This window comes from Cupressus sempervirens, chromosome 11, assembly GCF_028749045.1.
Source record: "Cupressus sempervirens isolate cs-2001-9-10 chromosome 11, ASM2874904v1, whole genome shotgun sequence".
Taxonomy (NCBI): domain Eukaryota; kingdom Viridiplantae; phylum Streptophyta; class Pinopsida; order Cupressales; family Cupressaceae; genus Cupressus; species Cupressus sempervirens.
The window spans coordinates 487,397,642-487,422,112 of NC_143128.1; the positions used below are offsets into that span (position 1 = coordinate 487,397,642).

The window sequence follows — 24,471 nt, forward strand, 5'->3', positions numbered from 1 at the left end:
ACTGACTCAAAGCTATCACCTAATTGCTCAATACATTCTCCTATATGAACTACATTGATCTATTCATCTTCTAAGCAACCTTACCAAATGTAGGAAATGTATTCTATACATAAAAGAAAATACATATTAGAACAGATCCAAATTTATGCTAAGCACTCTTGGATTTCCTTATGGCTCCCAAATTTTCAATTAATTGTTGCAATTACAACTCGACAAGATCATAGGTATGATCCTTCTTCACAATTTTGTAGCCCATATCTAGTACAATGCAAGGTACACTGTTCAATCTACTTGATTGATAAAACTTGTCTGCTATTACCCTCACTACAAAAGCTATTAGGGGATCTATGATGGTATCACTGGTCATTCCCCTTTTGTTCCATACAACCCCTGCGTTCTTTTTAATGACTTCCTTTGACTCACTCCTCATAGTCTTTGGCTAATCTAGGGTTGGATACCTTGTTAGCCTATGAACAATCTATTTTGTGATTTTAACTAGCCCAGTTTCTAACCATACAAAGCTATCATGAATTTTGCTTAAGACAATCTTAATCCACTTTTTTTTAAGACATTGGGGAAATCTAGGGCACAGGTTAACCCTTTCTTCTTGATAATCTTGTATTCTTCCTTCAATGCTTCATTTTCACATAGTTTCCCATATTATTCTCTAATTTCCATGTCTCCTATGCTTCGAATCTTGCAAGTGTAACAATTCCTAACATCTTGAATCATCAAGACTCATAGTGGTATCATAGACAATGCTCCAAAGGGATCCTGCTTATAAGTTATATCTAGAATTGCCTTGAAAATATGTTATTTGATCTCATTGCTAATTAACTGAACATTCAAAACCTCTTTTCCCTCTACACATTTTTCTTTAGAAGAACTAGATGCCATTACATATATCTATGGTTTGCAAAATTTGAAACTATGTAGCTCAAAACACAGTAAAAACCTTATAAATCCTATTGAAATGGTGTCGAACAACCGTTCAAATCTCCTAAAAATTCTCCAAATTGCCTTTAGCTCTTTGTGTTCTTTCTCAAATTCAAATGATGTTGAATGAGAAGAAATTGATCAAATAGCCCTTAAAATGTTGCATTTAATGCTAAGTGCTTACACAGTTGTAAGCTTGGAATCAATTGATTTTTGGCTCACTTAGCATCCACAAGTCTTTCCATATGCTCGACAACCATTATGAGCTCGGTCTCAACTAAAAAAATGTGTTAGCTCGATATCCACATACATTATACTCAGCAACCATAAGAAACTTTTTCATGCCCAATGGTAACATGAAAAACTGACAAAACTTAAAGATTTATCCTTGATTTCTAATAACACTTTGCATCTTTATTCATGCATATGTAATCTTTTCAAAACTAAATCCTTGGAACTAATGTTTTGTATATCTTTTAACTATCAATCCCACATACCTCTTGATTACTTAGTTTGATGAGGTGTGATCACCTGGCCCATTGGGTGAAGTGATCCCATCTACACTTGATGTGTTGCAATACTCCTTTCTCTTCCATGTCTTGTTCATCTCATCTCTAACATTTTCAATATCTACCTTGCCTTTGCCTTTTTTGAACTCACAACTTTGTGTCTTTGACCTTGTTGGACAATATCTGTTGATGTGACTAGACTTCAAACAACTATAACATGTGGTTGACTCAACCACCTTTTGTAATCACTTTTGAAGTGTGTTCTAATACAATTCTCAAGAACAAGCCTATACTCTTAACAGTAGTGACAACTATACCTTGTATTATATTCCCAATTATAAGATTTGACATTGTTCTTTACCTTTGTCTACTTGTTTGATGACCACTTGGGTTTGGATCTGCACTCAAAAGCCCTATGTCCATACTTCTAACATTTATAATAGTATCCTTCAAATTTTTGAGTGTGCATGGTCTTGGTTCTACATTCATGTGCTTGATGACCTTGTTTGTTGCACTCATGGTAGTGACCCATGCTCTTCTTCTTAACATTCTAATTTATAGTCTTGCTTCTACACACATTAGTAGTATGTTCTATCATACCACAATTATGACAAGTAAGTTTGGAGTTCTTACCTTTGTTACTTATTTCTTCAACACTTTTGGATGGTTCTCCTTCTTCAATACTTGTGTATCCCAGTCCAGATGTATCATTGTTATATCTAGGGGATCTCATCAATTGTTCAAAGTACTTGATAGCTTTTCTAAGTTTATTGAAACTTCTAGTAAACTCCTTTTCTCTTTTTAGATCATTGTTCAACTATTCATTTTGCAACTTTAGTGTTGTTATCTCAATGTCTTTACTATTTATTTCATGATTACCAATCATGACTTGATTCATTGTTTCTAATTGCATGTGAACAATCCTGTTTACTTCTGATGATTTCTCTTCCAGTCTACTGGTCAAAACTCTTTTGTCATCTTCTATCATGAATTTGTCTTCCATAGCTTTCTTTTTCTATTCGGTCACCTCACATAGTAATATGGCTTGAGATTCTCTCTCTCTCTCTCTCTCTCTCTCTCTCTCTCTCTCTCTCTCTCTCTCTCTCAAGATTTCTGATCTTCAGCTAAGGTTCTATTCTTTTCCATTAGATCTACAACTGATGCATCAAATTCATTGGAGTTTCCATCTACAAATATTTTAGTAGTGTCCATCTCTTGGTATTGTGTGTCATTCTCCTTAATAGAAATTTCCTTCCTTCTTCTCAATGATTTATTTAGATCTTCTCTTGCTTCATTCAACTAATGTAGAATGAGTTGTATTTTAATCTCCTGGTTCTCAATAACTTTTTCCGGCTTGTAGACTTTCATTTCCAAGATCTTTCCTCAAAGCTACAAAGCTTTACTTTCAGATAACAAATCTCTAATACTAATTATTGAAATTGCACTAGGAAAGGTAAACTCTAAGAGGGGGGGGGGGGGGGGTGAGTGTGAATCAGTGCACAAGATATGATTACCCATAATCTCTCCAATGAGAAGGTAAACTTAGGGTGGGGATGACACCTACAAATCTTCACTACTGTAGTAATAAAGTGTATCTAATCAAGGTTACAATGTTTGATCATGAAACATGATCTACCCTATAAAATGTCTTTCAAGTGTTAAAAAATTACAAAGACTATTAGGTCTTACCTTGTTAAAGGATTTCAACACTTTGTGTAGAAGTGTGCATGGTTAAAGGACTTCAAATCACAATTAAGTAAGCACCTTGTTAGAGGATTTCAATACAACTTGTTAGGACTTTGTTAAGAGATTTAACTGATTAACCTGTTAGAATATCTCAGCATTGATCCTATAATTAGCACTCTATTGCTTGATGTTAGATCACCTCTACACTAATGTATACTTGATCCTTCTTGATTAAATGTCTCTCTATTGTTCACTCTTTCCTCCCTATGTTCTCCTTTAATTGATTCTACAATGCAATTCAAATCATAATACCTTGGTCACCATGAATGTCTTGTTTGCACATGCAAACTCTCCTTTATACTTGATCATTCATCAATTTTCTCCTTAAATTTTAGGGTTTGTGCTTCTTAAGAAGACCTAGGTGACTAAGGATTAGGTATGAATCAACAACTATGATTCATCCATATTGCCATTTAAACCTTCCCTTTGCCTAATTAGATGGATGTAATACATAGGGATTCCCACTTAAGATTCATCCTTATCAAAAAAAATCATAATTCAATCCTTAAGTCAGCCCAAAAATGGTTTACATAGTATTTTGTGCCAATACAAACAACTATGCTAGTATTTTGTGCCAATACAAACAACTATGACAAAATTGTGTTACTCAGCATCTAAAGTCCCTAGTGCTCGATACTACCTATGACTTCAATACTATCACTTGACATCTAAATGACTCAGCATGCACTGCATGTTCAGCTCTTGAATCACTCAGCACATACTTTTTGCTTGACACTTGAGTGACTCAGCACATGAGTGACTCGTCACTCACTATTTACATGTTGTGCTCGACATATGTTACTTTTTTGGCATGCACTAAGTAAATGACTTAAGTGTATAAACACACACTTGTCAAAACCAATCTAAGATTAACAACATTAGCGTAATAAATTTTCTTACTTATTTTTTAAGTTTTCATAGGAGGTAGTAAATGTGTGCATATTTGATTTTTATGCCATGAAAGTCTCGTTCTGATTATTTTATAAGGTGACTATAGATCTATGTGTTGAACTCTTGTGTTCATTGTTCCATATAACTATTAAGGATAAGCATAGGATGTTGAGAAATAATTCTATGTCCAAAATGTATGCCCTACGTTTTCCCATATCAAAATAAGTGTGATCATCTACTCGTAAGTTATGTTATATTGAGTGACACACACCACCCTTAGCCAATTATGTAATCTTCTCCCACAAATTTACTTCAAATTGGATTCTATCTAGTGTTAGTATGCCTTTCATTATTAAGGCTTTTTGCTTGGATTGTGTAAATTTTTCCTTTTGTGTGTTTGAATCAAACTACACTGTTTGGTCTGCCATGTTGGATGAAAAATGATCTTTTTTTAAATTGAAAAATGTTTTTAGTTATGATTGTGTAAGTTTATCCTTTTATGTATAAGATTGAATTTTATTAGTTTGGTTTGATATATCATAGAATAAAATATACGCTAGTTTTTTTTTCTTATGACTACATTTTGTTCAACATTACGTTGGTATAAAGAATATATTGTATCTAGATTTTAATTTTAGTTGCATCAGACTTTTTAATCTTTTAACATGGCACTGAACTTTAAGATCTATTGAAGCATAAACTTACTTTGGTCTTATATGTTTCAAGAAAATGCTTAAATAATTTATAAAATTTATATACAATAGTAATATATACTTTGGTTTTGGTTGTGTAATATTTTTGCTTGAATATGAATCAAAATGTTATATGTAAGATCTAATAGTCTACTACTAGTCAATTTCTTTGTTAAATCTTTTCCTAACTAAGTGGATTAGGTAATAGACATTGGATTACGATAATATAATAAGAAATGAAATTAATTAATGAAACATTGACTAGCTTACTTCCTAGTAGATGTAGTAATTAATGTTTAACTACGTAACTTGTATGTTTTGTTGTTTGTGCCATTATATATTTTCATAAATTTGGCATTTGTTTACCTGTTTAATTTTGCTCTTGAGTTTCAACATGATCCCAAGGAAAAAATTAGTAAATTTTATTTGTTAATCGTGTCCTTTTCGTTATTGTACATAGGTTTTGGTTTTGATTGTCTAAGGTTTTTCTTCAAAATGTTGAGTCTGCATATGATTATGTTATAATCAAAACCCAAAAATTAATCATTTCTAGAAACTTTGGATAAAAAAAAGATACTGAAAACTCTTTTCCCCTATAGGTTCATGACACTTTGTACAATCTTAATCCCTTGTGAAGTATATGTGAAGTACAATGATAATGTAGGTTATTTTGTATAATACACACTTTTTGAGTTCTTTATTAGTGTAGTTCAGATCAATAGTGGGCACTTTTCGTAAGGATCTACATGCTTCATGTTCCATAATGAGCTACTCTGTGAACTAGTCCAAATGTTGGGTGTTGGTCTATGAAAGCACTCTTTTCCCCTTGAATGGAACAAACTCCACACTCTTCTCGTTCAACATCTTCTCTAATATTTGAACAAGTTTCTTCATGTTTATCTTGAATGGAAAAAACTCCACACTCTTATGAGAATTCAATTCAAGAGTTGATTCTTTGGTAGTTTCTGCATCATAACTTCTACCACATCCCGATTTCAAAGATCAAGTTTATAAAGTAGAAGTTCTATTTATGCTTAATATCCCTCATAATAAAGATTCATGGTAGGTGTTTGAAGATGATAAACACATACTAAAATTCATTTAAGGAGAAGATCCTTTTGAATTCTTTTATTTTGAAGGAATTACTAATGCAAATGGTGATGATTGAGTGAAAGGTGATAAAAAGAAAATAGAGCCTGATATGATTCAATTGAAATTAATAAAATTTCACCTCATCTAATCTCTTTAGAATTTTTTTTTGATAGACATGATGCACACATAAAGAGATAAACAGATAAGAAAGGAAAACCCTATGGTGAATGTGATGGAATCAATATAGGGATAGAAGTCAATCCAAAAATGATGAACATAGGCAAGTGTTGCACAATAGAGGACCAGGTAGAAATCATAAAATTACTCATTGAATTTCAAGATGTATTTGTTTGGAGCTATGAAGACCTAAACAATTTCATGGGTGAGAAGTTCAAGCATGAAATCCCTCTTAAACCAGAAGAAACACCATTTAGGTAGAAACAAAGAAACTATAACCCTATAGTTGAAGGAACAATCTTTAAGGAGATTGACAAAATGTTGCAAACCAAAATTATATATGCTATTCATCATTCCACATGGGTTTCTAATATTGTGCCAATGAGGAAGAAGAATGGAGAGATAAGGATTTGTGTAGATTTTAGAAATCTAAATCAAGCCTCACTCAAAGATAATTTTTATCTCCCTAATATGGATGATCTTTTACAAACTATTGCAGGATCATAAATGATGTCCACATTAGATTGATTTTTAGGATATAGTCATATTCAAGTAAATGAAGCAGATCGGTTCAAAACTACATTTACCACACCATGGGGTACTTTTGCCTACAAAAGAATGCCTTTTGGCCTAATTAATATAGGTGCAACTTTTTAGCGTGGCATGAATTTTGCCTTTGAATATTTGAAAGATAGAATATACCTTGATGATTTGATGGTCTTTTCCAAAAAGAGAAAATATCATATCAGAGATCTAGAAAGGGTGTTGCAAAGATGTAAAGATCATGGTGTCTCACTGAATCTAAAGAAGTCAGTATTCTGTGTGACAGAAGGTAAACTACTTGGTCATATTGTATCTAAAGAAGGAGTGAAGATTGATCTAGACAGAGTTAAAGCCATCCAACAATCAATTTTGCCATTGAGTAAAACTGGGGTAAAATCTTTCTTTGGTTAGGTAAATTTCTCAAGGAGATTTGTGTCTAACTTCTCAGAAATAGTTAAATGTATAGTTGATATGATGAAAGGAAATAAAACTTTCAAACAGAGTGATGTTGGGAAAAAGGCTTTTGAAGATATCAATGGTGCTATTGCCAAAACCCCTGTGCTTTTCCATCCTAAGTACATTAAAGAGTTCATCATTTACTGTTATGCCTCAACACATACTATGTCAGCTATATTAATGCAAGAGAATAAATAAAGAATACAAGCTCCAATTACTTTTATGAGTATACCATTGAAGAATCAAGAATTGAAATACTCATAGATGGAAAAATATGCATATGCAGTGGTGAGAGTGCTTAAAAGTTTTAGATTTTTTGTGTTTCATTTTCATTAAGTAATATGTGTGCCAAATTCTATAGTAAAAAGTATTTTGACACAACAAGTGGTTGGGTGTAATAATAGAGGAGTTTGGATAGCAAAAGTCCAAGAATATGATAGAGAAATTAAGCCAACCAAACTTGTAAGAGGTAATGCACTCTATAAAGCCTTAGCAATAATTCAAAGAAGAAGATACTCCAAAAGTTCTAATGGTAAGTCTTTAGGATCCTTGGTTCTTAAATATTACTTATTTTCTGACATATGGTGACTCTCATGATGGATTGACTACTAAGCAAAGAAGGGATCCAAAAACAAAAGCCATAAAGTATATGATTCATGATGATGTCTTGTACAAGAGAGTAATCAATGGAACATTTTAAAGATGTGTGGATAAGGAGCAGCAAGTAAAATTGTTGACATCTTTTCATAATGAGGCATGTGGACGACATTTCTCTTCTACTATTACTCCATTTAAAATTTTGAGGCAATGTTATTATTGGCCCGGCATGCTTAAAGATGCATATAAGTGGGTGACTAATTGTGAGAAATGCAAGATGTTTACTGGTAAACATCTTAGGCCAATGATAATTGAAGCTCCTTTTCAACAATGAGGTTTAAATTTTATAGGCCCAATTAATCCTCCTTCTAGTCAAGGACACTCTTACATATTGATTGCCACATAATATTTCAGTAAATGGGTTGAAGCAAAGCTAATGAAGAAGACTTCATCATAAGTAGTATGTGAATTTATCAAAGAGCATATGTTGATCAGGTTTGGAGTTCCTATGAAATTGATAATGGATAATGCATCTTATTTTTCTTCCTCATAAATCATTGAGTTTCACTATGATAATGGCATTCATGTTGGTCATTCCTCTTATTATTTTCTTGAAGGAAATAGACAGGCTGAATCTAGTAATAGGAATCTGATTAATATTTTGGACATGATATTGATTGTATTTGTGGCTGCCATAGAATATGGTCTGAAGGACAAGAGCATGTCCATAGGGGGGTATAGTATGGTGTGAGATATATCCAAATTCATGACATCTAGTGTATTTTAATTTAGGAATTAGCCATCACCAACTAGTTAACTCCTGCACCAGACTCTTCTACATAAATTTAATGATATGTGAAATTTCACTTGCTTCTGTGGGGAGATAATGCATCTCCTTAATGTTCACCTCTAGAAGCTAAATTGATATTTATGCACATGTTGTATGAGGAACGGTCCATTATTTTCCACTCCAAATACCTATCCACGTTGATGACATCTTCTTCCCCACAATTACCCAAAGTTGTAAAAAATTGAAAGGGAGATTGACTAGTAATGGAATGAAATGGGTTTGGGAGGCTACTGGCTACCAGACGGGTGCCCACTTGGTTTGGTTTAGTAAATTCTACACCAAACTCTTTCTACATAAATTTAATGTTATGTGAAATTTAACTCACTTCTGTGCAGAGAGAGCGTCAGCGTGCCATCTTGGTTTGATGTCATGATAACCTCACCAATGTCAAGTGGTTTACATTATTTAGACCTAAGGAATATGGTAGTGACTAAGGTATTCAGTTCTTGAATATATCTTTTTGTTGGAAGAAAATACTTTCAGTTCCATTCTTGACGTGTTAAAATGGCTCAGCTTGTCTACCCTTCGACATATTTCATGAGTACATATGTTCCTAGGGGCCCTAGGACCATTAGGGATGATGAAAAGACACATTTCACAATAACATATGTCCCTGGGGGCCCTAGGACCCCTAGAGAACCACTTGGTTGGTTCAAATGCATCGAAAGGGGTTATAGATTAACCTATGATGCCTTTCAATACATTTCATGACAACATATGTCCCTAGGGGCCCTAGGACCCATAGGGACCTATTTGGTTGGTTTGAATGTGTCAAAAGGGGTCATAAGTTAACCTATGTCCCCTTTTGAAGCATTTCATGACAACATATGTGCATTTCATGACAACATATGTCCCTAGGGGCCCTAGGACCCCTAGGGACCCATTTGGTTGGTTCAAATGCATCGAAAGGGGTCATAGGTTAACCTATGACCCCTTTCAACATAGTTCATGACAACATATATCACTAGAGGCCCTAGGACCCTTAGGGACCTATTTGGTTAGTTCGAATGCGTTGAGAATGGTCATATGATAAGCTATGACCCCTTTGATGTATTTCATGACAACATATGTCCCTACGGGCCTTAGGACCCCTAGGGACCTATTTGGTTGGTTTGAATGCATTGAAAGTATCATACAATAACCTATGACCTCTTTCAGCACATTTCATGACAACATATGTCCCTAGGGGCCCTAGGACCCCTAAGGACGTCGAAAGGGGTCATAGGTTAACCTATGACCTATGACCCCTTTTGGTGCATTTCATGACAACATATGTCCCTAGGGGCCCTAGGATCCCTAGGGACTCATTTGGTTGGTTTGAATGCATCGAAAGGGGTCATAGCTTATGTCCATAGCAACCCTAGGACCCCTAAGGACCTTTATGGTTTGTTTGAATGTATGGAAAGGGGTAATAGATTAATTTATGACCCCTTTCAATGCATTTCATGACAACATATGTCCCTAGGGGCCCCAAGACACCTAGAGACCCATTTAGTTGGTTTGAATCCATCGAAAGGGGTCATATGTTAACCTATGACCCCTTTTGATGTAGTTCATGGCAACATATGTTCTTAGGGGCCCTAGGACCCTTACAGACCTATTTGTTTGGTTTGAATGTGTCGAAAGGGGTCATACGATAATCTATGATCCCTTTCGATGCATTTCATGAGAACATATGTTCCTAGGGGCCCTAGGACCCCTAGGGACATATTTGGTTGGTTTGAATGCATCAAAAGGGGTCATACAATACCCAATGACACGTTTCGATGCAATTCTTGAAAATTTTTTTCCCTAAGGGCCCTAGGACCACTAGGGACCTATTTGGTTGGTTTGAATGCATCAAAAGAGGTCATACGATAACCTATGACCCCTTTTGATGCATTTCATGACAACATATATTCTTAGGAGCACTAGGACCCCTAGGGACCTATTTGGTTGGTTTGAATATGTCGAAAGGGGTCATACAATAACCTATGACCCATTTCGATGCATTTCTTGACAACATATGTCCCTAGGGGCCCTAGGACCCCAAGGGACCTATTTAGTTGGTTTGATTGTGACAAAAGGGGTCATATGTTAATCTATGACCCCTTTTGACACATTACATGACAACATATATCCATAGGGGCCCTAGGATCCCTAGGGACCTATTTGGTTGTTTCGAATGTGCTGAAAGGGATCATACGATAATCTATGACCCCTTTCGATGTATTTCATGACAACATATGTCCCTAGGGGCCCTAGGACCCCTACAAACCTATTTGGTTGGTTTGAATGCATCAAAAGGGGTCATATGATAACCTATGTCCCATTTTGATGCATTTCATTACAACATATGTCTCTAGGGGCCCTAGGACCCCTAGGGACCTATTTGGTTGGTTTGAATTTGTTGAAAGGGGTCATATGTTAACCTATGACCCCTTTCGATGCATTTCATGAGAACATACATCCCTAGGATGCCTAGGACACCTAGGGACCCATTTGGTTGTTTTGAATGCATCAAAAGAGGTCATACAATAACCTATGACCCCTTTCGATGCATTTCATGACAACATATGTCCTTAGGGGCCCTAGGACCCCTAGGGACCTATTTGGTTGGTTCAAATGCATTGAAAGGGGTGACCCCTTTTGACACATTTCATGACAACATATGTCACTAGGGGCCCTAGGACCCCTAGGGACCCATTTGGTTGGTTCGAATTTGTCGAAAGGGGTCATAGGTTAACCTATGACCCCTTTTAATTCATTTCATGACAATAATATATTTAATAATAATATAATACTGCGTATTTTATTATTATAATAATATATTACTAGATTATATAATAATAATAATAATAATAATATATATATATATATATATTATATTTAATAATAATAATAATCATAATCATAAATAATAATAGTTAATAATAATAATCATAATCATATGTAATAATAATAATTAATAATTTAATACTGCCCACACTTCCCAAATTTTGGTTTCCCTCAAAAATTTGGGTGGTTTCCTTCCAAAATTTCAAAAATTTGGGCTAGGTTATGAATGCTTGAAAGAATTTTGGTTGCCACTTTTTGGATACGCGATTTCATATCGGGTATCCAATATGGTGTCAAATACCCAATTAGGCTTGGTATTTACCAAACCTATTTAGTCAACTCAAAAAATGTATTTGAGAAAGGTTTCACTAACATTCAGACTTCGAGTAGCCATTTGATAATATTATTTTCATCAAAATTCAATGAAATGAAAAGGGCTTTTTTTGTAATACTCTCAAGATTCCATTGATATAATTGCTGTCAAATTCTAAGTTCGATAAGTATTTATTAATTAATTTTTAATGAAGATGACTATAAAGTGTTGATTGACATACTAATTGAAAAATAACTATAACTATCAAATGGTATAACATTTTTGAAATCCAAAAGTTGCATCACATTCTATGCTTCACCTAGTATAGGGAAAACAATAATAATTTGGTAATGTTTTCAATTAGTTAAGGTGGTCATACATGGGATTTTTTTATTCTGGAAAAGGTATAGTAGAAAATTCATATTTAATTATTTATTCAGAATAAAAATACCCAAAAATATGTGTCACATCTGGGCATGAGTCTACTTTTTATATCTATAATTATATTAAAAAATATTATCATTTTTTTTTTATTAAGGTGGTCAAACATACACCTACCTTTTATTTTTGCCTTGAAATTTTTGTAGTACTGCATTGAAATGCAAACTTTTGACCAATCAAATAGTTTTTTCTCTAGATAAGGCCTAGTAGTTTAGAAACTACATTCAATTTCCTATAGATTATTTTCTTACAACTTTTTGATATAAAGTCCATAACCACTTTAAAATTATGTGTCAAGTTGAAATAACCCTGATTTGATGGTTTTTCACTGTCACTTAAGGCCATCATTTGGTTGACCACAATCCTACACATACCCTGTAGTTAATAAATGTTTAAATACCACAACAATGTGAACCAAGTAATTTGTCATTTTTAAGTTTTAGGTACCTTCACACTTTCATTGATGATTATAGGGGTGAGTATGGGTTTGTTTCTTTCAAAGGAAAATTTGAGTGCTAAAGTATTTCAAAAATTTAAGGCTTTAGTTAAAAACCAAAGTGGAAAAGGAAACTAAATTCTTAAGGAAAAATAATGGGATAATATTGTAACTATGCATTTGGACCATTTTGTGAAAATTATAAAATTCGTATGCAAAGAATTATTCCTTATATCGATAAAAAAAATGGAATCCTTTAAAGAATGAATAGAACTCTTTTAGAAATGGCTTGTCATATGTTACATTAAAAAAATTTGCATAATAGATTTTGGATTTTTTTTTTTCTTGTGCTCCACATATTGAGAATAGAATCCCAATGAGATCCCTCATAAATATCACTCACATAGAAACATGGAGTGCAAGGAAATCTCATAGAGATGTAAAGTTTGATGAACATGTTCTACTTTCTACAACTCCTCACTCTACAACAACTAATGCTCTTGACATCAGTGAGGGTGAAATTCACACTAATGAAAGAACTTGTAACCAAACCCTATCATAGGTGGTTATCTCATAGAAGATGGTATTTTAGCAAAGAAAATGATGAGTATTGAATAAATTTATATTCTAGACCCTAAGAGCCAAGAAAGAAATGGTAGTGATCTCGTGACCAAAGTATTATATGGATTAGAGACCTAGTCTCATATGAAAAAGCTAAAGAGAAGAAAGAATGGGAGAAATATATGAAAGATGAATAATATTCATCACTAAAGGACAAAACTTGGGTAATGTGCCTTGTCACAAAGGTAAAAATGTTATTGGTCAAAATCAGTTTAAATACTAATTTTAAATTCAATGGAACTTAAATTTTTTTTAAGGCTAGATTAGTTTCTAAAGGGTTGAATCAATAAGAGGGATTTGACTATCACTAAAAAAAGAAATCTTGTATCATTAAGATGAATACAATCATATTTTATTCTCTCCTTGGCTTCAAGTCTTGGATGGCATATTCATCAAGTGGATGATAAAACTCACTTATTGAATGAAGACTTATATAGGGAAATACACATGGATCAACAGCTAAGTTTTGTAGATCATAAAAATTATAATTTGTTTGCAGGTTAAATAAGCCCCTTTATGGTCCAAAACAAATATCATGAGTGTGGAATGAGAATATTTATAATTACGTTCAACATGACGAGTTAAAATGGTTTCATTTAGATCCAAATCTTCATGTGAAAAAATGTCTAAGTTGAGCTGATTTTTTTTGTAGTTTATTTAGATAGTCTGGTTATTGATGTACCAAATGTTGGATTATTAAATAATTTAAATATAAACTTACAAAAGTATTTCACATGAGTGGTTTGGGGTAGCTCAATTATTTTCTTCGTCTCCAATTTTATAAAATCCATAATGGATTTTTCATCTCATAGTGAAAGTATGATTTGAAAATTTTATAAATAATAACATGCTTGAGTGCAAGAAAACTACTCCCTTTTAATTAGAGTCGTGTTTACCAAACATTATGCTTCTAAATGACTAGATCCCCCTTTATAAAGATGTCTAAAAAATAGTTAATTTATTTGATTCATTCTAGACTAGATATATTTTTTTCCTATTAGTATAGTGTCAAGATTAATGTAAGCCCCTAAAAAGAAGTCATTAGTTAGATACTAAGTTAATTTAGGGATACAAATGAAGAAAAATACACTTTGACGTCTACTACAACTATATGACTTCAATTTCTTTGGTTAGATATAAGGACTCATATTGCTGAGGTGTTATATATGACAAGAAATCTACTATTTTTATATTTTCCATATTAGATTAGGACCAATTACATGGATCAACAAGCAAAAATATACAACTTCATCAATTACCTCATCTAAAAATGATTACAGATAAGGAAAATTAGCTAAAAGATAGTTTGGATAGAAAATATTTTATTCAATCTTATTTTTTCACAAAGTTCTACAACTACTTTTTCATAAAGTTCTACAACTACTTTGTATTGTGACAATCAAAGCACCATCCAACATCCAAGTAAATAATATTGAACTTGATGTTTACAACATTTATCATCTAGTTGAAGCATCTCTTACTGATCTGCAATATTTTCCGAGAGAAGAATATACAACTAACATTAAGGAGATGCATTGTCTCCACATGGAAGCGAGTGAAATTCCACATATCATTAAATTTATGCAGACGAGTCTGGGGCAGAAGTTACTGAACCAAACCAAGTGGGCACCCGGCTGGCGGCCAGTAGACTCCCAAACCCGTTCCGTTCCCTGTTCTGGTCAATCTCTCTTTAATTTTCTACGGCTCTAATGTGAAAGGGTAACTTCTGCACCAGACTCTTGTGCATAAATTTAATGACATGTGGAATTTCCCTCCCTTCTGTGTAGAGACGATGCTGAATTGATATTGACATTGACATTGATATTTATGTAGTATGAGGAAAGGTCCAATATTTTCCACTCCAACTAGCTATCCACGTCGACAACATCTTCTTTCCCCGCAATTACCCTTTCACATTAGAGCCGTAGAAAATTAAAGAGAGATTGACCAGAACAGGGAACGGAACGGGTTTGGGAGTCTACTGGCTGCCAGCCGGGTGCCCACTTGGTTTGGTTCAGTAACTTCTGCACCAGACTCTTCTGCATAAATTTAATTTTTTTAATGTGGAATTTCACTCGCTTCCGTGCGCAGAGAACGTCAGCGCGCCGTCTTGGTTTGATGTCACGATAACGTCGCCAATGAAGTGGCTTCCATTATTTATACCCGAGGAATATGGCAGTGACTAAGGTATTCAGCTCTTGAATATATCTTTTTGTTGGAAGAAACTACTATCAGTTCCATTTCTGCCGCGTTGAAATGGCTCAACTTGTCTTCCCTTCCTTCAATTTGTCCATCATTGGTAAAAGTTTAGGACGTCCAAAATTATGCGGTTCAAAAGCACTCTTGCGTTTTTCCCACCAAAGGAGAGTAATCTGGGTCAAGCCGAAAATAGGTATGCAAGCGTGCATGGATGTTGAGTTTGCTATATTAATCATCATGACATGTTTGTCGAGATTAGATGACTGCTAATTCTTCCTTACGTGGTGCAGTCGACGGCGGTGCAAGCTCTGACTTCATCGAGGGAGACAGACTACATATTCGTCTGCCAAAAGTCGATCACAATACAGTTGGTACGTATACTTATGCCCTCTTTAATCTTCTTTCAAGAGTGTCTCAATTCCCTTCATTTGACAATATTTTATGTCCTATCCAGTGAATGCTATGACAGATTTCTCGTGCCCGCAGACCTCCGAACCAAAGCCATTTCCACCGAATATGTGGAGCGATGACTATATCGCTTCTCTTGTGACGAAAAACCTGGTAACCATGGTTTTGTCTTTTGTTTACCATTACTAGGTGTGCAATGGGAACGTTCAAAGTGTAAAATTTTGGTTTAATATGCGTGCATTGTGTATAAAAGTGTGAATATATATATATATATAAAAGTTAGTTATATACATATTAGATATGTATATTATATATATAAAGAAAGTTGAGATCTATATAAATTAAAGTATCTATATATCTCAATTCTGTATATATATTATATAAATATATAATATGTTTATAGCGAGTAGCATCTAGAAGGGATAGCATATGTAAATTCTTAAAATTTTGAATTCTTTGTTTGGATGTACTAAATCGAAATTGAAATACAAAGTAAAATAGGAATACATATTCCAATTTTGGCTCAAAAATGAGGTTTTGCAATTCCACCCAAATAGGTAGAATTGGAATACGTATTCCTATTCTAGTTTTATTTATTTTAGAAAACATAAATTTTTAGGTTCGTGAATTCCCCATCAAATTTTGGATGAACCAAACAGAGAATAGGAATACGTAACCCCATTATCTATTCCAGAATAAGTATTCTTGAATAGCAACTATTCCTATTCCTACAACCAAACGGGCCTGAATACAACTTTGATATTTATTATATAGTATTATATTACAACATAAAATTTATAATATAAATTTGTATAATTCTATTATGTATAAAACAAATTTTTGAATTTGACAAATCTGTCTAGTTTAATGTAGGTTTGGAGTTATATATATAAATAAAGCATATAGAACTAATTGCTATGATGATGTATTTTATATTGTTGTTATCATTAAAAGTTTGTCATTATATAAAAATCTAGAAGAACAAACTGAAATGTTATAAATATTAAAAATAGTATTAATTAATTAATATTATTATATTTTATTAGTATGAAAATAAACCATCCTAAAGTTATCATTTTTGAAGGAAAATAATGTTTTACAAATAAAAAACTTAAAATATAATAACTAATAAGAACGAAGAATATTATTTTTGTTTATTTTGTAACTTAAAAATTAATATAAAATAAGTTCTGGTGATTGGTGTAAATTAATTGAATAGTAAAAAAAAGTGAATACAATAGTATTATTACCAAAGGCAGGTACAATAACATTGTGAATTCTTATGTAAGTAGTAAATATATAAGAACTATAAAGATTTCTTAATGTTATCCATGTAGGAAACCAAGGTTGAGAGTGAGATACATGTGGAGAAATTGGTGGGTGAGCTTAAGGAAAAGTTTAACTCTCTTGAGGATGGCGAGATAAGTCCAAGCTCGTATGATACTGCATGGGTGGCAAGAGTGCCCGCCATTGACGACTCTCACCAACCTCAATTTCCTGAGACGCTAAATTGGATAATCGATAATCAGTTGGGAGATGGTTCGTGGGGAGAGGAAAGCGTCTTCCTTGCAAGCGATAGAATCCTGAACACTCTCGCTTGTCTCATCTCACTCACTATTTGGGACACTGGAAAGACTAATGTGCACAAAGGTATAATGCATTTTCCTTTAAATAAACCTGTTCTTTCTTTGATCAAATGGCGAGAATATTAACTTAAAATATAATAACTAATAAGAACGAAGAATATTATTTTTGTTTATTTTGTAACTTAAAAATTAATATAAAATAAGTTCTGGTGATTGGTGTAAATTAATTGAATAGTAAAAAAAAGTGAATACAATAGTATTATTACCAAAGGCAGGTACAATAACATTGTGAATTCTTATGTAAGTAGTAAATATATAAGAACTATAAAGATTTCTTAATGTTATCCATGTAGGAAACCAAGGTTGAGAGTGAGATACATGTGGAGAAATTGGTGGGTGAGCTTAAGGAAAAGTTTAACTCTCTTGAGGATGGCGAGATAAGTCCAAGCTCGTATGATACTGCATGGGTGGCAAGAGTGCCCGCCATTGACGACTCTCACCAACCTCAATTTCCTGAGACGCTAAATTGGATAATCGATAATCAGTTGGGAGATGGTTCGTGGGGAGAGGAAAGCGTCTTCCTTGCAAGCGATAGAATCCTGAACACTCTCGCTTGTCTCATCTCACTCACTATTTGGGACACTGGAAAGACTAATGTGCACAAAGGTATAATGCATTTTCCTTTAAATAAACCTGTTCTTTCTTTGATCAAATGGCGAGACACACCATATATATATTCTGGCTTTCGTAAAAATTAAGTCAGTGATGATCATGTACAAAGGGCTTAAACATGGGATACTAAGATTTGATTTCACAGTTTGAAAGTATTAAATAATCATATATATATATATATATATCCGACACAATGAACAGGTCTCGATTTCATCAGAAGACACGCAAGACAAATGATGAAGGAAATTCAGGCCAACGGAACGCTCAAAGTATTTGAGACGGTGTTTCCTCCAATGCTTAATGAAGCCAAAAGTCTTGGTCTGGATGTTGATGCAAATCTTTTCAAAGAAATCAGTGAAAGAAGGGACCTGAACATGAAACGGTAGAATTCTATCAATATTTTTTCTGTTCCTTTGTATTTTGTTTTATGGAAGATATTCGTAACCTAAAAGCGTCTATTCAAGGAGAAAAACATTTGTGACTCAGGATTTCTGCGGAGCGCCTCCATTCCATGCCGACTGGTGTATTGTACTATTTAGAGGGCGTGCAAGATGTAGTGGACTGGAAAACTATCCTTCACTTGCAATCCAATGATGGCTCTTTTCTAGGCTCGCCTGCATCCACTGCCTGTGTCTTCCTCCACACCGGAGACAAAAAGTGTCTACAATTTCTTACCAATCTTCTTTCTAAGTTCCGAGACCACGGTAAGGTTTCAAATACATTAAATCAATGTAGAACAGATTAAGGACAAGTTAAATTATTATTTATGGGCCTCCTGTAGAGTATATTTATGGGTCCGTAATAGGATTTCGACTTCGATTTTGCAGTGCCATGCATGTATCCAGTGGATATCTGTGAACGTCTGAGGACCGTTGATTATGTTGAGCGCTTAGGGATTGACCGTTATTTCCAAGCGGAGATCAAACGAGCTTTGGATTATGTGTTCAGGCAAGTCTTGTAGGATCCCTTATACTAGCTGCTACGGGTCTGGCTGCGGGAATAGGAATAGCTATTGTGGAATACTTGTTCTGGAATAGAAAATGGGGTTACTTATTCCTATTCTTTGTTTGGTTCAGCCAGAATTTGATGGGAATTCACAGACCTAAAAATTAATGTTTTCTAAAATAAATAAAATTGTAATAGGAATATGTATTCCAATTTTACCTATTTGGATGGAATTGCAAAACCTCATTTTTGGACCAAAATTAGAATATGTATTCCTATTTTACTTCATATTCCAATTCTGATTTAGTGCATCTAAACAAAAAATTCAAAATTTTAAGAATTTACATATGCCTGTTCTGCTTGTATTCCCATTGCCAAGCAGTCAGTCATTTATATTAACAGAAAACATGAGTTGTCAGGTACTGGGACGAAAGAGGGGTGGGGTTTGGAAGAGAAAGTCTCGTTCCAAACATCGATTGCACCGCCACGGGACTCAGACTCTTAAGACTTCATGGCTACAATGTCTCCTCTGGTTGGTTGCATGGAATCTAAACTAGAAATATTAAATATCTCTACAATTATAACTTTTGTCTTCATTGTTTAATCGCTAAGCTTTTCATGTTGCAGACGTTTTAGAGAATATAAGTGGGGACCAACTTTATGAAGGGGGGCCTTCGGATATGTTAAGCCTGTACAGTTGTTCGCAGATAAACTTCCCAGAAGAAACATTAATGAGAGAGGCGAGTGTCATAGCCAAGGCCTCCTTATCCCAATTCATTCAAAGCAATGACATTTCTCACGAGCTGGCTCTTAGGGAAGGCCTTCGCGGAGAGGTGCTAACTATGATTGCAATATCAACCTTAACGACATCAATATTTGTTAGTCTCAATATGTTTCGCTTATGAAATTTTTAACACTTATTTGTTGGTGCATTCAGATTGAGCATGCTTTGGATTATCCCTGGCAAATGAATCTTCCCCGATTGATGGCCAGAAATTACATGGACAAGTTTAAGTCGAGTCCCATGTGGATGGAGAAGACAATATATCAGTAAGAATATTAAGAATGGTTATATCTGTATTTATCTGATTTGTTTTTGGGATTAAGGTAAAAATAATCTGAAATTTAATAAATAGCATATTACATTATATTAACAGTTAAGTCTAAAAATAAAATCATATTAAATGACAGATAAACTTTGATAATATCCAGCATGCAGACGACAAGAATCAGATAAAAATAAATTAAAAAAATCCATAGACTAAAACAGAGACACCAAAACTAAGTTCTCTTTTAGATCACTGCATATGAATGATAGAAATTCATTGGTTGAAAAAACAGCAACAAAATTAAATCTAAAAACATTTAAAAGACCAGGAAATTTACTTTCTCTTACATATGCGGCATTGAGAATTTTATTGATTTTAACTCAGACTGCCGAATGTGAGTGACGAGAGATTCGTACAACTTGCCAAACTGGACTTTAATAGAGTGCAGGCTTTACACCAAATGGAAATTGTAGAGATTAACAGGTACAGTCAGAATTTATTGTGTACATTAAAGAAGATTACAAGTATTTAAACAGTTCAATTACTAACATGAGTCTGGATGTGCGAGAATGCAAAGATGGTATAAGGACTGCGGTTTCAACAAGCTCACTTTCAATCGTCATAGACCAGTAGAAATATACTTCACCGCTGCAGTGGTGATGTTTGAACCAGAATATTCAGCGTGTAGAATTGCCTACACAAAAGCCGCCTGCATTGCAGTCATTCTGGACGACCTTTTTGACTCTCATTCTTCCTTGGACCAAGTAAATCTATTTACTGAGCTCGTCAAAAGGTAAGCCGCGTGCCATGAATATATCTGTATAGCATGCGTGTATTAGTGTGAATTTTTTACTCCACATGTCAGTACAAAATTGCTACTTTTAACAGTTCCTCTTGTTGTTGCTGCAGATGGGATTTATCTCTCTTGCACTGTCTTCCGGCCCACATGAAAATATGTTATTTGGGTTTGTATAAAACTGTAAATGAATTAGGGCAACAAGCACTAGAGGCCCAGGGACGTGATGTGCATCCCTACCTTCGCTCAGTTGTAAGTAGACAAATTAATATTCCTATCACCCTACTTTATTTTATGATATAGTAGCTTGAGAATAATACTTATGCTATGCACACTCTAGTGGGAGGAGCTTCTTTCGGCTACAGCAAAAGAAGCCGAATGGGCCGATGCAAAGTATGTGCCTTCACTGAAAGAATATCTGGAGAACGGGAAAGTATCAGTTGCACTTGCAACACTCATTCTCAACTCCATATTTTTCACGGGAGAGCCTCTTCCTGAGAGCCTCCTCTGTCAGCTAGATTTTCGAGCTCCCTTTCTCCATCTCGTATGTTTAACAGCGCGTTTAATGAATGATGCTAGAACTTTCACGGTAAGGACTTGAAGTACATCACAATTAAGCTTAGCTTACAAATATAAGTCTATTTGACATTTTTAATCGAAAATCAAACTGTATAATGTATAAGACGTCTGAATATTACCTAAAAAAGCATACTTGGCCTTAATGCGCCTAATTTAGAAATGATATAATGGTGCAGGATGAGAGAGATCGCGGCGAAGTAGCATCGTGTGTGGAGTGCTACAGAGGAGAGCATCCTGGATGCACAGAGGAAGAAGCGCTTACTCATCTCTTTCGTTGCAACCAAGAGAGCTTCGTACAACTCAATTACGAGTTTCTCAAGCCCGGGATGGTCCCAAGATGCTACAAAAAGCTTCTTTTTGACACTGCTAGGGCAGCCCAACTGTTTTATAGAAACAAAGATGGTTTCGGTATGTCTGCCCAAGAGATGGAAGAATATATTACCAAATTCCTGTTTCAATCAATCGTTTAACACGAAGGCAATACAGTCTGCCCTAGATATGAGTATGATCTGCCACAACTGATGCGTATCAGCCAGTTTGCACTACCTTATGCTAACTCTTATTTTCAATAAGTTGCAGCCTTTGTTTAAGTAGCTTAGAATAAATTCTGCATATTCAAGTGAATTATGATGTAAGAGAAATTAAAATGGATAAGAGATTCTATTATTATCATATGTAATTTATATGTTTTTACATCTTCTTTCCTATATAAGAGACCTTTCTCTTTCAATGTATCTTATGAAAATAATTTGGCAACTCCATGTTCAATCCTACTTTATTTATATTTATTTATGTATATAATTTGATTTTATTATAAAGTAATTAAACATAAAATTATATATATATATATATATATATATATATATATATATATATATAGTTAAGTTCAATTATTATTTTGTAATTAGATTAAAGTTGTAAATTTAAATTTTTATTTTATTGAATGATGATTAGTTAAAATTGATCTTTTGTTTATCATACTTCCTTTGAATAGAAAAATAATATAAAATGTATATTTATTTTATTATTTTATTAAATAACATGAGGTAAAAATAAATTAAGATAGAAGATTCTAATTAGCTTACAAAAAAATATAAATTTTTCAAAGAAATTATGAAGAGAACATATTCAACAATATAAACATCATGTAGACTTTATGAAGAAAAGTTATCTATTGAGTTTTAATTTAAATAGCATTGATGTGAGAATTGAACCAACTATCTTTGGAAGTGTTTATTGTGATGAAAATTGTTTATGTCATTTGGAAGCTGAAAAGGAAAGGGGACATGGGGTGCAAAATTTAAGAGTGGAAGCTTTCTCTGGCCATAAAAATATTAGAACATAAAAAGAATGCATGATGTCTATAGATTCCAAAAACCTAAAGATCTTTCATTCCAACATAGAGAAACAACAAATTATAAAACCACATCCCTATTCCTCTCACATTGGGAAATTTCTATTCTTTAAATCTATAGCTGATTTTCTAATTAACTTTCAATCATTGGAAAAAGCTTATACATCCTTGAAGCATACCTTGTTAACTCTTTCATTTGTTTTGATCAAAATAAAAATTAGTGATATAGTTAGTGGCATGATGTGTTGGGATCACTATTTTCAACTTTCTTTCTAATGTTCAAGTCCATTGATGACATGCATCTTTCATTTTCATTTTCCAAAAGAGAGAGCTTTGGAAAATATGTTTGTATCATAGTTTTTCATTATAAAATATTTAACCTTTATAAAAAAATTTTACAAAATTTGTTTAGTAGAAAGATGGGGTTCAATATTTTTTTTTCTAGTTTGATAGAAATAATTTTAAGTTGTCCTTTGACTATTAAAAATATCAATATTTATTTTTTCTATGGTGCATGATATGATACAATAATTTTAGAAGTCATGTAACTTTAGAAGTTGGGTATGTGTAGGATCATAGTCAACCAAACTATGCTCTTAAGCGGTGATAAATCAGGGTTATGTCAACTTGACATGCAAATTTCTACTTATTATAAACGTTATATCAAAAAGTTGAGAGAAAAGAATCTCTAGGAAATCGAATTTAGTTTCTAAACTACTAGGCCTTATCTGAAAATAAAAATAAAAATTGTTTGGTCAAAATTTTGAATTTTAATGCAATAGTACAAAAATTTTAGGACAAAAATAAGTAGTAAACATATGTCTGACCACCTTAATCAAAATCAAATGGTAATTTTTTTTAATAATATTGTAGATATAAGAAGTAGACTCATGTTTGGATGCAACAAATATTTTTGGGCGTTTTTATTCAAAATAAATGATTAATTATTAATTTTCTATTTTAGTATTTTTGGAATAAAAAACTCTCTTGTCTGAACACCTTAACTAATTCAAAACTCTACAAAATTTAATTTTTCTTTTTTCTTTTTCCTTATAGTAGAAGAAACATAGAATGTGATGCATCTTTTGGATTTCAAAAATGTTGTACCATTTGAAAGTTATAGTTGTTTTTCTAGTGTGTTAGTTAGCACTTTATATGTTACTCCATCAGAAAATAAGCAATAATTAATTTGTAAACTCATAATTTGACAAACCTTACATTTATAGAAAGCTAAGAACATTCTTAAGAAACACTTTTCATTTTATCAAATTTTGGTGAAAAAAAAGCCGTTCGCTACATGCTTGAAGTAAAAAACACACAAGAATAGGCCAAAAACATTTTTCAGGGTGTTTTTAAAGTCGAGTGTATAGGGTTGGTATCGAAAGATATAGTAGGCCTTATAAAGGTATTAATTGTTTTATTTTAGTATCAAGATGGGTGGGAAAAAAGTTGGAATAGATTTTAAAATGCTTTGACGCATTTTAAAACAACATACTTTTCATATTGCCACTTTTTGGCACACAATGATCCTACACATACCCAGGTACTTTTGATGATCTAAAAAGTGTACCTTTAGTACTATTAAGGTTCTTGGTAGATTGACTTTACTACTTTGGGAGATTAGATATAGATGAGTATTAAATATATATTGTGATCTATTGGCCTAGTTTTTCACTTTTTATAATTTTGTTGTATTTCATAGTGAAAACCCAGTGGATTTATGATTTTAGAGGTAGGATGTATTAAGAAACCCTAGATGAAAACTT

At 33.4% G+C, this 24,471-nt stretch overlaps 1 protein-coding gene across 1 annotated transcript; it reads left to right on the top strand.

Moving 5' to 3' along the window:
- The first annotated feature begins 15,368 nt into the window (after nt 1-15,368).
- On the top strand, nt 15,369-22,002 carry LOC149530493 (bifunctional levopimaradiene synthase, chloroplastic-like). Its single transcript, XM_089809452.1, has 15 exons — nt 15,369-15,509; nt 15,607-15,687; nt 15,771-15,877; nt 17,062-17,374; nt 18,184-18,364; nt 18,469-18,686; nt 18,810-18,930; nt 19,347-19,459; nt 19,555-19,760; nt 19,865-19,977; nt 20,361-20,459; nt 20,554-20,769; nt 20,886-21,024; nt 21,113-21,361; nt 21,528-22,002. The coding sequence occupies exons 1-15, from the start codon at nt 15,374-15,376 to the stop codon at nt 21,819-21,821; spliced, it is 2,586 nt and encodes an 861-aa protein (XP_089665578.1). The 5' UTR covers nt 15,369-15,373; the 3' UTR covers nt 21,822-22,002.
- Nucleotides 22,003-24,471: the final 2,469 nt, after the last annotated feature.

Excerpts from the sequence above, each read along its gene's own strand:
- LOC149530493 (XM_089809452.1), top strand. The coding sequence starts at position 15,374 with ATGGCTCAACTTGTCTTCCCTTCCTTCAATTTGTCCATCATTGGTAAA. Across the intron at positions 19,978-20,360 it reads ATGGAGAAGACAATATATCA|ACTGCCGAATGTGAGTGACG; the intron begins GTAAGAATATTA and ends ATTTTAACTCAG. Across the intron at positions 20,460-20,553 it reads GAAATTGTAGAGATTAACAG|ATGGTATAAGGACTGCGGTT; the intron begins GTACAGTCAGAA and ends GAGAATGCAAAG.